This window comes from Chanos chanos, chromosome 2, assembly GCF_902362185.1.
Source record: "Chanos chanos chromosome 2, fChaCha1.1, whole genome shotgun sequence".
Classification (NCBI taxonomy): Eukaryota; Metazoa; Chordata; class Actinopteri; order Gonorynchiformes; family Chanidae; genus Chanos; species Chanos chanos.
In genome coordinates, this window is record NC_044496.1 from 59,079,180 (window position 1) to 59,093,284 (window position 14,105).

The following is a 14,105-nucleotide window of genomic DNA, read 5'->3' on the forward strand; positions in this document are numbered from 1 at the left end:
TTGAAATGCAACACATTTATGCTACACCCCCTAAAATCGAAGACAATAAGACAAGGAGCCAGTGACTTCAGTAGAAATCTCAGTATGTACTGACTCCCTACAGTAAACAGCCAGTGACTTCAGTAGAAATCTCAGTATGTACTGACTCCCTTCAGTAAACAGCCAGTGACTTCAGTACAAATCTCAGTATGTACTGACTCCCTACAGTAAACAGCCAGTGACTTCAGTACAAATCTCAGTATGTACTGACTCCCTACAGTAAACAGCCAGTGACTTCAGTAGAAAGCTCAGTACATACTGACCTCCCACAGTAAATGTCAGTGACTTCAGTACAAATCTCAGTACATACTGACCTCCTACAGTAAATGTCAGTGACTTCAGTACAAATCTCAGTACATACTGACCTCCTACAGTAAACAGCCAGTGACTTCAGTACAAATCTCAGTGCATACTGACCTCTTACAGTAAACAGCCAGTGACTTCAGTAGAAATCTAAGTATGTACTGACCTCCTACAGTAAACAGCCAGTGACTTCAGTAGAAATCTCAGTACATACTGACCTCTTACAGTAAACGTCAGTGACTTCAGTACAAATCTCAGTGCATACTGACCTCTTACAGTAAACGTCAGTGACTTCAGTACAAATCTCAGTATGTACTGACCTCCTACAGTAAACGTCAGTGTCATGCGTCGGGCACTGTGTCAGTACTCACCTTTCCAAACGAGCCCTGGCCCAGAACCTTGAGCAGCTCAAACTGGGTGGGGTCGGCCTTCTCACAGCCCTCCTTCACGTGGTGTGTGATGGGAATCTCTTTATACAGCCCTTCATCCTGCCAACACAGCACAGCCTAACCCTCAGCCTCAACTCCTCCATATGCCACACACACCTGCTGGCAACTTCCAGGGAAAGCTGAAGCAGGAGACCACCACTTCCTCTCCCTAATGAACCTCGGTGCAGAGGAAAAGCGGCAATTATTAAGGCTAAGACTGTGAATTCAGATACCGCATCAAAACCTTCCCCAGGGGTGTGTGTGTGTGTGTGTGTGTGGGGGGGGGGGGGGGGGGGGGGGGGCTTTGGGATTCTGTATTCTCTGCTAGCGTTGTCTCTAAGAGCACAGAGGGTTCTGTCAGTATGGCTTCAGAGGAGAGCACTGGCCCCTGCGGGTGTGTGACAGGGCCCGGAGGGATGCAGATACACTCCCCCCATCAGGGTATGATCACACACACCCTTACACTTCAGCACTGTGGAGAAAGCAGAAATGGCCCTGAATTATTGATGACAGAGTGTTGATTGTGTGGCCTCAGAGGACTGGCCACTGCTGGGAATGGGCCAGATCAGTGTTGAGAGAAGCTTCACCTGAAAGAGCCTGTAATCGGCTAAAGCGGACCGAACACTATTGCTGGACAGCACAGCCGCAGACGGTGTCAATCACACACACACACACACACACACACCACGCCCACTCGCACTCGCACTCGCACTCGCCCACACCAGCTAAGAACTGCAAAACGAATCCAATCATTCTCATAGCTGAGTTTCTAATGTACTTTTGCAGATATGCTAATGAGGAGGTGGGGCATCACAGAACACATCAGGCTCATAGGAGGAGAGAGACGTCATTCACAGATCTCACCACATCACGGTGAACAGGGCTTATCTTTACAGAAAAGAGAAGGCAATCAGACCCACTCATACTCACACAGTGTGAGAGGGGCTCCCCTTCCTCCATAGGCTCATCCACAAACTGATGCCCATTGACCTGGAAGAGTTCATACAAACAAGTTCAGTCAGCAATATGACAACAGCAACAAAAATAAGAGATCAGCAAAAATACAACATCAGCAAAAAGCCCCACATAACAAAACTCCACCACCATGCCTGCTCACTCACACACACACACACACCTTCACCACAATCTCCCGCACACACACACCCTCAACACGCCCTCCTCACACACACACACACACAATCTAAACACACTCCCTACACACACAAACAAACCCTCTCACTCTCCTTACACACACACCCTCAACACGCTCTGCTCAACACATGTCTGCTCTGGACCCAGTGGAGCAGGCGCTGTCTTTACAGGGACTGGGAGAGAGAACTGGTCACATGGGGGAAGGACAATATGAACTCTCATCACAGGCCTAATGAGATGATGTGAGAGTGTGTGTGTGTGTGTGTGAGTGAGTGTGTGGTTTTTCGAGACTTCACCATGGCTGATCTGCACCTCTCATACCCACTGTGTCAGACAGCACCAGGCAGTGTGTGTGTATCTCTCTGCATCACCTTCATCTGGGAGATCTAACCCCCAGTCTTCTCTTCCCACAGCTCCACACCATTCTGACGCACTGGTTTGGATTGAGGTGCTATCGTCAGCACTGGCTGCAGTGCACATCCATGATAATCAGTTCACAGGGAAGTGCACCGTGACTAGCTTCGTCACCAGACGGAGTAAGTTTGACGTTAGACATGCAGAGCAAACAGGGGCCCTCATCTCAAAGACGACAGCTCAAGACTCATGCTTCCCCTCAGCTTGGTCGAAGGCGAGAGCTTTCAAAGTTTGATGGACTTTGCTGAGTTTTTTGAAAAGTGTGAATGGGTCCCTCTCCCTCTCTGTGTGTGTGTGTGTGTGTGCGCGCGCGCGTGCGCCTGCGGGGGGGGGGGGGGGGGGGGGTCTTCAAAGAGTAGTCGAATAGTTCCCAGTGAATATCGGACAGTGTTTCTGCTTGAAATATCCATCCCTAATCCACACACATACCATCATCTCCTATTGTCACCAGTGCACACCACCGATCCTCTTCATGTACCCCCACCTTCAACTACACCTTTGAGGTGGAGGAGGAGAATCAGCCTTCTACATCCCTCAGAAGGACACAGGAATCTCTGTCAACTCGTGAAGGTCCTAACTGAGCCTCCCACACTTCACTTTTATCTTCTCATCTTTTTCCACTGATGGGGATAAATTTCACAGCGACAGTATTTCCATGAAGAAAAAGGGGGAAAATTTAAAGGAGCGCTAAAAGCTTTACTCCACATGCAGAACCAAATGGAAAGTTCAACACCACCATTTACATAGGCCAGCTCATCTTCATAACATCCAGTCTACCTGCACACCTCCCTAACATCCAGTCTACCTGCGCACTCCCCTAACATCCAGTCTACCTGCGCACTCCCCTAACATCCAGTCTACCTGCGCACTCCCCTAACATCCAGTCTACCTGCGCACTCCCTTAACATCCAGTCTACCTGCGCACTCCCCTAACATCCAGTCTACCTGCGCTCTCCCCTAACATCCAGTCTACCTGCGCACTCCCCTAACATCCAGTCTACCTGCGCACTCCCCAAACATCCAGTCTACCTGCGCACTCCCCTAACATCCAGTCTACCTGCGCACTCCCCTAACATCCAGTCTACCTGCGCACTCCCCTAACATCCAGTCTACCTGCGCACTCCCCTAACATTCAGTCTACCTGCGCACTCCCCTAACATTCAGTCTACCTGCGCACTCCCCTAACATTCAGTCTACCTGCGCACTCCCCTAACATTCAGTCTACCTGCGCACTCCCTAACACTCAGGGTTTGAAAAAGTTAATGGACTACCCCTGTAAGCAAAACAATATGGAAACAAATGCCGATGTCCACTCACATAACATGTTCACAGAAAAGCCCGAGTCCTACTGCAGTGACACATCTGTACTACTGGACCACACTGTGGCACAAACTCTAGGACAAAAGCTGTTGATAAGCCAGTGTAACAGTGAAACAGCAACACATGCCATCCAGTGGAGATCAAAAGGGAACACAACTGGCATCCCGCTGTGGCACTGCCTTCAGCTGAGTCTAATGCACGCTGTCCAGGCTCTGCATGCGATGACTCAGACCATTTATCAGTGAATGGAAAATCTGGCAGAGACAGAGAGGGTCCCTGAAAACTGCCAGCCAATTTCCCCCTTTAGCACAGTCACACTCCATCATCTGCACTGATCATCAGCATGGGGATCAGCAAGAACTTGGATTTGATCACTCTATAATTAGAATCGCTGTGAATTCAAAAACTTGTCACTGATAACTAGGCTAAACCGTGTCAGATGTGTCGCAGATCTTTAAAAGTATCTATTTCCCACATAACTGCATCTAAACTGTATCGATGTAGCAATGAAGGAATAAGTGTAGCATATTACATGCAGAGAGCAGTGAACTGCGAGCTGCGTAAATGACCGAGTTTCATTTCATGCTTAGACTTGTGAGAACCTCTGGCTGCTTCATAGCCATTCCACCGCAGTTATATTAAAATCCAACTGACTGTCCACTAAAACTGCCCAGTCTCACTTCTGTATCACAAACATCTGAGTCCGTGACTTTTTTCGGTCAGAGTTCGAAAAAGGCGCAGCTTTGGTACTGAACTTCGACAGACCGAGAAAATAACCTATCAAAAGGATACACACGTTGGCAAGCTCTGTAGTCTACTCTGAAAACGAAAAAAAATCTACAAGAAATTGGGATATGCTGACATTTAGTCAGTTGAACAGTAAAAGATAAATACTTCTTAGACAATGCATCAAGGAAAACAGATCTAAAACACGATAGCGCCGCTGAATTTGGCCAAAATGGTAGGACAAATCAATACCGACGCCTTCACGCTGCAATAGCGAAGTGACAGCACAAAGCCGGTGGACAGTGCCATGTAGGCAAACCCAACAGATCACTGAATGGCAAACTGCACTTTCCTGCACACTAAAGTCCGAAATTATTATGTGGATATCTCATTCTGAAATCAAATCTGAAATGAATAACGTCAGTACTTAAAAAACTATGTTTTGTAGCCCGTTGTCAGCTGTGAAGAACTGAGTGGGAGTCCCAGAAAGGTATAAACAATCAGCAGCTACATGGTCAGAGTGACGCGTGCTGTTAGCTTGACAGACAATTCAACGCTAGTTGGTATATGCGGGCTAACCCGCTTATTGTCAGATCTCAAAGCCTCTTCTCATCAAACTGTTGGACCGTCCAATTAGGAAATCACCACATGATTAACTTTCCTTAGCGCAACGCACAAAGACGATGCTTCGGGATACTCAGAGATCCCCTGCATCACATTCAGTAAGCAAGCTAGCTAGGCACTTCAAACTTAGGTTACTGCTGATTAGCATAGCCATTATATCCGTTGGTGTATACCATCCTTTTGAAAATGCCCAAAATTATATTCTGTCTAACATGTAGAGAGGTTAGCAGGCCTGCTCATCTATCAGGCAAATATAGGTCGACATGGTTATACTTCGGCGACTTGATAAATACACACGCACACACTCACATACACAAAAAAACTTTACGGCTGACGTTAGACATTCAGACCAAAGCAAAGTAGCATGTAATCTTTTTAGCTTAAGGACTCTTCAAGTTAGCAGGCGAAACAGCTGCCTTTCGTACACAAACAGCACCCGTATCTGTTTGAGTACGTTTGGAGCAAAAACCACATATCCCATTCTTAAGCGACGGATTAATGAATCTGTGAATAATATGCAACATAACATTTTACGTACCTCGCTACTAACGCTATGCACCTCCATTTTGTGCCAGGAATCCTGTGGCTGGGCAAAAGGCATCATAGAGTCAGACTACAACCCTATTTCACGAGGCATTCCTTCGTTTTGAAAGCTCTGCTACCCCTCTTTGACAATTAAAAACAATCGACCTGGCGCTTACGCGCAGGGAAGATGGAGGGTCAAAGTCGGAGGATCTGTTTGACTGGACCATACGCAGACCGGGAACCACTCACTTTCCCATTGACACGAATATGGCCGCCGCCGTGTTACCTGAATATCAACTGAACTGAGTATTGACGTAGCTTTGACGCAATTCAGTGTAGGATTTCCCCATCCAAGGCAACACAGAAGAAAAGAGGAAAATATGAAGCATAAATAAAAACAACACAGAAGAGTATCTTATTCTTATTATCAGCTGCAGCGGTATTGTACTTATACTTTGTGATAATAATGGTACAATAATGAGGTGAATGTATTTAATATAGTGTATATGCGTGGAACATTCCACATTAAATTTGGAGTGAATTACCATTGCTTTTTTCATGTATACTGATCTGATCATTTGAGTCTTTGCTGTAGTTTGCAGCAAACCGAGGAGTTTACGAATCTTATGCAAAAGAAGGTTAAACATTTCAAATCCAACCACTAAGACATCACACAACACTCATTCCCTCTCTCCCGATCAAAACAGGGATGCTAAAACCTTGTTCCTGTCAAAGTGCTGGTGAGTGTGTGGTTCATGGACCTCCCTTTTGCACCAGAGCGTATAGCATATTTGTCTGTTATGCACTACAAATGTCCACTACTGCATCCATGCCTTTATTGTTGCATGAAATTTGATGAATACATCTTTCGCCTGAGTTACGCAAACACATTTTCTGACTGATTGCACCAAGAGCAATGCCAAAATAATCCTAGTCCTATTTCCCTGTTTTAATTGTGGGAACTGGTGAATTATATGCATTGATTCAAAAAGACTTCACATGCCAGAATTACTGTTCTTCTAAGGACGAACATTTTATCTTAAAGAATATAACTGTGATGAAAAGTGTAGTTGTGAAAGAGGCTTTTCCTTTATCTGCACACTGCTCAGTTATGACATCTTCTGTGTCCTCACACTTCTGCTATAATCTGTCAACACAGACAAAATCTTACACAGGATTTGACCTGAGAATTTAATCCAACAGCTTTCAACAACCCAAAATACTTACATTTATGCTGAGATTTTGAGAAATTCTTACTGCTGACTACATGGTGGTGCAGTGGGTAGTACTGTTGCCTCACGGCGAGAAAGTCCTGGGTTCAAGTCCTGGGGGAGCAGTGGCCAGGGCCCCTTCTGTGTGGAGTTCGCATGTTGTGCATGGGGCTCCCCTGGGATCTCCAGTTTCCTCCCACAGTCCAAAGACACGTCAGTCAGATACTAAATTGCCCTCACTCTACCCCTAGATGCCTTTTGCCCAATGAACCCTGGGATAGGCTCCAGCACCCTACTTAGGATAAGTGGCTTAGAAAATTAAATGAATAAAAAAATGATTTTCTACAAGTCTCAACACACATGTGGGAAACATTGTGAGAACTGAGCAGAGACATGAGGGTAATGGTGTTTATTAGTGAAAGACTGGACCCACAGAACAAGGCAGCCTGATATGAAGTAGAAAAGGGCCGTCTAGGCCTGTAACAGCTACTGGTGAGTTTCCACAGGCACTGTGTGGACTGTGAGTATGACGGGGCAGAGTCACAGTGCCTACGTGTCCCTGATGGCCTCTGATACAGAGGAATCTGTCTGGTTGGAGGTCATCTCCACACTGGGCTCCACGTCTCTCTGTGGACTCAGCTCCCAGTCCTCTTCGTCATCTTGAGGTAGACTGGCCAACAGCTCCTGACCCAGACAGGAAGAGGACGTAAGTGACAGCGCTGTTTCTACACTGCACGTGCACCGACGGGAATCTTCCCCTGCGTCTACGAACGCCATTATGCACGACAGATTTTTCCAGAAATATCTCTGGTTAAATTGATCACAGCAAAGGATTTGTGCAGGCTCATGTGCTCCAAAATTAAAAAGACGTTTTTAAAACGTAGTGTGAAACACTGGAAACATGCTGTAATGGGGAGCGACTCCTGCTTCTCACCTGCTGCTTTTCCTGGTCATTATTCTTCACAGCCATCAGAAGGCTTTTGGTGAAGCTCTTCAGTTCATAGTACCTCTGTTTTTGGTTCTCTAGCTCACTCTCAAGGTACTGGACCTCTTCATGCTGAAAACCAAAGCACTACAGGTTAAAATATTCTTTTCCTTTACAGTTTTTAACAAATTGTAATTTTACCTCCTGCAGAGTACCGCAATACCACCACACACCATTTCAAACCCAGGTTCTTTCATTTTTCACACACATGATTTTCTGTGATTCATTGAATTACATGTAAAATCTGGGATAGGGTGTAAGCTGTTAATAAAGAAGTCTATGCTGAGTTTCTGTCCACTGTAACAGACCAGATAATGGCAATGTAAGACTAAACCTTTTATCAAAGGCTGACCGAAGCAGTGGCTATATGATGAACATAAAACTCACAGCGTCTGCAGTAAAAATGCGAATAACAATACAGGTAACTACCCAGACAACGCAAACATGAGGGAACGAGGGAGACCTTTTTGGTGTTAGCCTTTTTTGGGAGTCACCTGTAGGATAAAAGGAGAGTTGTGCCCAGGCTGTTTATTCAGCCCATTAACAGATTAGATATGATCTTAATTAAACAAACTCTATGCTTCCAGATAGATAATTAAACAAACTCCATGGTTCTAGATAGATAGTTAAACAAACTCTATGGTTCTAGATAGATAGTTAAACAAACTCTATGGTTCTAGATAGATAGTTAAACAAACTCTATGGTTCTAGATAGATAGTTAAACAAACTCCATGGTTCTAGATAGATAGTTAAACAAACTCTATGGTTCTAGATAGATAGTTAAACAAACTCTATGGTTCTAGATAGATAATTAAACAAACTCCATGGTTCTAGATAGATAATTAAATGGACTTTATGGTTCTAGATAGGTAGTTAAACAAACTCTATGGTTCTGCACAGTAGAGGTTTAAGATTAAATTAAGGTTCACTGTGATCCAGGAGTATTTCCACATGTTTCTCAGAAATCGACTCAGTCCAGCTAACTTGAATTAGGGAATTACTTGCTCGTCATTACCTAAAAAGCCAAGATGGAAACTGAGCACCACACAGTACACTGTGGAGTTTCTCTGCCAAGCAGAAGCATGTTCATTTAACTAGAAGATTATATGGCAGAGAAAGAATTGGCTTTTGGGCCTGACTGGCTTTGCCCTCCGCTGAAGAGCACGCCCCTCTGAACAACACTAAGGGTGCGTGAGGTTCAACAAAAATAAAAAAATAAAAAAATACAGTCAGCCGTGGCTGGAAAAGTCTGTGACCAAATATAAATGCAATCATCCCAGTTTGCATAATAGGCTCCTAATCACACATCTGAGACATCAGGCCTACCTGGCTCAGATTAACAGTACTCACACGGATTAACAACGCTCACTAAGATTAACAGTACTCGCCCAGTCTAACAACACTCGTCCAGACTGTCTTCTCTAATAATCTGTCAGATTATCTGCATGCAAAACCAAAAGATCCACTTACTTTGAATTCTAACAGGTTATGCATATTCTCCATGTCCGTGGCCATCATATCTTCATCATCTTCATCAATAATCTCTATTTTCTGTGGGGAAACACCACTGTTACTAGTGGCCACATCTTCAAGAGACTTTAGAATTCAGATTTCTGCCATGCACCTCTTCAGTGTCTTAACACATCTGTGTACACTCGGCATGCGGGCCAGAACTATTCCTGGACCGTAAATCCGGACTGCTGAGAAGGATTTGAGATCCTACCACATTGTCAGCAGGAGTGGAGCTGTTAGTTTCATTATTTGCTGGATCAGTTTGGTCTTCCATGTCTTTCTGGCATGTGTCACTGGCCCCATCTGGAGAGATGGTAAAAACACTCAGTGGAGCTGCACTGTTTGGTATAATATACGACACCATATGAAACACAGCCATAGAGTCAGCAGTGCTCTGACTAAAACGCTTTGCTTACCCTCAGACAGACAAATGGACACATCATTCTGTTCTCCATCTACTCCCTGCTCTGCCGTCTTCGGCTCCTCGGGACTCGAGGGTAAAGGTGACTCGGCGCTCGCAGGCCTGGGGAATGATGGGGGGCCTCCTTTTGGGGGCGGAAGTTCGATCCCCATCAAACGATATTTTCGCCTCCGGTTACCAATCCAGGTCTTTGGGAGAGACAGAGAGAGCAGGAGAGAAAGACAGACAGAGAGGGGGAGAGAGAGAGAGAGAGAGAGCGAGAGATCACCGGTCTAAGTGTGTTGTACAGAATCAGGCTGATGTGAACAATGTAATGTGTGCCTAGAGGCCAAAACTAAACTAAATGTAGGAAAAACTATTTGCATTTAGAGAGACAGCATTATCAGTGCCAGTCACCGCTCACACCTTGATGATTTCACTGTCCACACTGAGTTCTGTGGCTGCGGCTGCGATCTTCTCCCTGCAGACAGAGCCCAGGCTGGTCATCCCGTTATCCCAGTACCTCTTCAGAGTGAGCAGGTCCCGGTCACTGAACTGAGTCCTGTCCTGGAGCTGGAAGTGAGTGTTGATAAACGTCACTGACTGAAGACAACACATGCATTTGTCCCATCACTACAGGATTATGGCCCACACACGGCCGCCTCCGATCACTTACTGTTCTTTTGCGTGAGTTACTGGTCAGCCAAGGGGGCGAGTTGGCATCTGTGACCTGACAACAGACAGAACCATCAGAGATCCTGAGACCGGTCAGGCTCACGCAATCAAACTACCTCTAACATTCACATTTTCTGCACAAACACTGTAAAGGTCAATGATACAATAAATAACAAACAGAATAACAACGGGTAACAATACAAAAAAGGACAAACACAGTAACAGGCAGCTTCTTTAATTCACAGGAAACCCAAAAAGAGCGAGCAGTAACATCTGCACATGCAGGCCACTGCACCTCTCATCCAAACGTACGCTGTGACATCTCAGCAGTAAAAACACGACAGTGGTAATGCAGTGACAACAGTCACTTTATATAACAGTATAACAGCGTGACTACTGTCAAAGGTAAAAGAGAATGGTTTGTACTGGCTGAAGAGCAGGAACTGTGGCCGTCTATTGGAACACAGTTTAAATCACTGTTAGATTCTCTAACCAACAGCCCACCTTCCCAGAGCAGACAGAGGCTCACGCCTTTACGCCCCCTGCCTGTCATCAGCCTGTTCTACGTGTCCGCGTGTACGGACGCCAGTGAGGAATGAATGCAGGAGGAGGAGTCACGTCACCTTGAGGTTGGTCATCCTGGTGGGGGAGGTCTGTGTGAAGAATCTGAAGGGGGTGCTGCCGTGAGACGACGTGGACACAAGAAAAGAGTGGTTGGTTTGGCAGCCTTTTTCTCCAAACAGATCCGAGTTCGAGAGACTGACAGCAGTAGACGTCTGACCCCGCCCGGCGGCGGACGTTGAACCCCGGCTGTTAAACCACACGGGCACGCCGGACCCTAGACTCCCACACCCATCCACTGAATTACTGCTGCTGCTGCTGGTTTTAGTGGTTTGAATCTGTGCGCCCATATTGGCCAGTTCCTCTTCCCTTGAGTATTCATCATCAGCATCACATGTTTCCATGGCGATTGAAAAGCTCTCAGACAAGTCAGGGGTGCAGATCTTTCTCAGGATCTTCTCTTGACTCGTCCCCGCTAAGGGTCTTTGAGGGCCGTCGCCCAGCCCAGCGAGAGTGAACACCTGCTGGATCCTCACACCGGGCTCTGTGGCGCCCGGCGGCGGACTCCGCTGCGACTGGGGTGATGTTGGAAGAGAAGACCACGACTGGTGCTGTGACATGCCGTACTGCTTTGCCCAGCTGAGGGGGAGACCCACTGCTTCTCGCTGGGAGAACGTCTTCCTCACTTGACCGTGGATCGCAGAACTGGAGGTATTGAGCTGTGGGGTTTTGCGTTGTGTGCTTGTTGCGTTGGAGTGGAGGGTGGAAGTCTCTGTGTTTAAAGCCACACGGGCGTGAATGGGCAGCTCTGTCTCGCCATGCAGAGCCAGGGCTTTCATTCCAGTCCTGCCGTGAGTGGCAGGCTCCAGGCGACCGGCGTTACGCGCCGGAGAGTAGATCCCCGTCACTATGACGTCATTATTACTGTTGTTTCCATTTTCACTGCTGACGGGGGAGGACGAGGAGGGTGAGGAGGAGGACGATGGGCAGGAGGTCGGAGGATGAAGGTGGGACACCGTCGGACCTCGGTGGAGGCCTCTGACGGCGGCCATGTCGGCTGGCAGCACCGGCCCTGCCACCAGGGCGCCGGCAGCCCCTGCCAGCACGTGGCTGGAATAACCTTGACCAGCAGAGCCGTTCTGATTCGCTTTGGATGCCAGTTTTCGCCGTTTGTTTCCTACCCATGTCTGACGAGACAAAGACACATCGACGTGAAGAACATTGGGTGAACAATGAAGAGCATATTATTCCTGAATTATACCTATTTTGGTCATCCAAATCAAACATTACTCTTCTGAATGCAAGTCAGAGTGGCCGCAACAACATAACATTATGATTCTTATCAGTAATAATAATAATAATAATTACCTGTTCTAAGTAAAACTAACGCAATTGCTCCAATTCTTACCCTGACGACACTAAAGTCGAGTTTGGTCTCTTGAGCGCACTGCAGGATGAGCTGGAAACAGCTCTTGCTCTGATTGGTCATCCCATTCTCATAATAGCGTTCCAGAATTCTCTGCTGCTCCGCAGTAAACACTGAGCGCAGGTTCATCTGACAGCATGAATATGAAAACACAGTTAGTCATCTCAAAACATTTGCTTCGTGAGTTTCAGCCGTTGTTGCACACAGCAGGAGAAAGTGGCAAAAAGAGAGAAAAAAATGAAATGCTTTGAAAAAGTGAGATACGCTTGCTGAAAAAGAGTACATCATCTCACACAACCACTTTTCCTCACTTCTCCAGTTTTTCATTCACATACTCACTGTTTGCATACTCCGTTTCTCCTGCCATGTTTCCATGGTGACGGCGCAGGTGCGTTCGGAGTGCCAGCCTACTTTGGTGAGCTCTCCCTGACAGAAATGAGCTCTAGGTTACAGCGCAGAACAACCCAGTCCGCGTGCATCTGAACAGGCCGGTACTGCCCGGTCAGCCAGCACGCATGCTCGCACGACTTAGCCACAAAGTCTCACTGGGGTGAAATGTTTTTTATTTCACAGAAAACTGGGGGAGGGGGGGGGTGTGGGTTTTTCTCAGTCTTAGGGTTCTGAGAGAACCTGCTTCAGCACCTGTATGTGCAGCGTAAGGGGCCGCGGCAGACGATTTGGTGAGGCATTCTCACACTTTTGGATGATCTCGGTCGTCTGTCTCACAACTGAGACGTCTCAACACGGTCTGGAAAACAAGACAGCGGATGATTTGAATGGAAATGGAATGATGAAGTTGTAAAAACCTCTACTCCTCCATCCAAAAAAGGTTATTCTGAATGAAGATGTCAATTCATCTGACAGAACAAAGTGACATCTACAATACTTATATTGTTAGCCAGTGCATTTCAAAACAACAGTAATAAAATGGAAAGAGACACCCAAGAGAGGCTCATTTTAGTTACTCAATACTATTATATGTCCAAGCATTTTAATGAAACTAAGACTGACTTGTGCTGTTTTACCTTTACCTTGCTGTAAATTCTGTAGGGCGTGTGTGCCTGCTTGGACGAAGTCTTTGTACAAGTACATGACCTGTTAAAATGTTGCTAGTCTTGCAATGAACCCACTATCTTGCTTAAGTAATCATGTTGTCTGCGAAAAATCCCAGTAAACAAACGCCTTGCTGTGACTGACAACAGAAATCGGCACGAGTGAGACTAAATGACGCTGGCCTGGGCAGCACCAAAGATCCAGAAATACCGTCTGTTTATCGACACTGCCACAACACCACTGTATTGTCAGTCATCGGGTAATATGCCAGACTGCCTTAGTCTCGGTTTGCTAATCTCGGATACTGGACTAGCTAGCATACTGTTTCAACATCACAACAAACGAGGGAAGCACACGAGAATTACTTCATTCAAGAACAGTGTACACTTTAGCGGCAATAGTTCTCCAGATTCGAGTGTGTGCGCAGGCATTGCAAGGGTTACTGAGTTATATCCTTCCGTTCGGAGATCCGTAGTGCGCATGGCAATGAAATAATGATTACATCTGTAATAGAATTGATGAAGAATTCGCACATCCTCTCGGTTAACCACAGGGTAAAACTGGTCGCCGGAATCGCAGCCCAGAAAAGGAAACCACAACGTAACTTTACGACTTAACACGAAGGGCTGATAAACACGCTTAGAGAGAGCGTCGCATCACAACAAAGCAGCGGATTTGATAGAACAGGCGAACTGCGGGTTTCAGCAGAATGCAAGCCAGGCCCAAGAGGCCATGCGCCCGTGCCAATCG

At 46.4% G+C, this 14,105-nt stretch overlaps 2 protein-coding genes across 2 annotated transcripts in view; both read right to left on the minus strand.

The window, feature by feature from the left end:
* Positions 1 to 5,787, minus strand: part of rps6kal (ribosomal protein S6 kinase a, like) — a 24,337-nt gene extending 18,550 nt beyond the window's left edge. Inside the window, exons 1-3 of the mRNA XM_030793611.1 lie at positions 5,545 to 5,787; positions 1,701 to 1,760; positions 714 to 830 (exon numbers count right to left, since the gene is read on the minus strand). Coding sequence (XP_030649471.1) covers positions 714 to 830; positions 1,701 to 1,760; positions 5,545 to 5,610 — 243 coding nt within the window. The 5' untranslated portion in view covers positions 5,611 to 5,787. The remainder of the gene's footprint in view (positions 1 to 713; positions 831 to 1,700; positions 1,761 to 5,544) is intronic.
* Positions 5,788 to 7,278: 1,491 nt separating this feature from the next.
* On the minus strand, positions 7,279 to 12,701 carry hdx (highly divergent homeobox). The gene is made up of 10 exons (XM_030766507.1): positions 12,642 to 12,701; positions 12,285 to 12,431; positions 10,939 to 12,063; positions 10,317 to 10,370; positions 10,067 to 10,213; positions 9,657 to 9,849; positions 9,452 to 9,543; positions 9,199 to 9,279; positions 7,677 to 7,799; positions 7,279 to 7,426 (listed from the first exon to the last, which is right to left on the minus strand). Exons 1-10 carry the CDS (start codon positions 12,675 to 12,677, stop codon positions 7,292 to 7,294), a joined length of 2,133 nt encoding a protein of 710 aa, XP_030622367.1. The 5' UTR covers positions 12,678 to 12,701; the 3' UTR covers positions 7,279 to 7,291.
* Between the last annotated feature and the right edge of the window lie 1,404 nt (positions 12,702 to 14,105).

What these genes read in the sequence shown, in the direction of transcription:
- hdx (XM_030766507.1), bottom strand. Translation starts at nt 12,677, where the DNA reads ATGGAAACATGGCAGGAGAAACGGAGTATGCAAACA. An exon ending in AGAAACGGAGTATGCAAACA is followed by an intron (nt 12,432 to 12,641) that starts GTGAGTATGTGA and finishes TCATGCTGTCAG; the next exon opens with ATGAACCTGCGCTCAGTGTT. An exon ending in ATGACCAGGAAAAGCAGCAG is followed by an intron (nt 7,427 to 7,676) that starts GTGAGAAGCAGG and finishes TGTCTGGGTCAG; the next exon opens with GAGCTGTTGGCCAGTCTACC.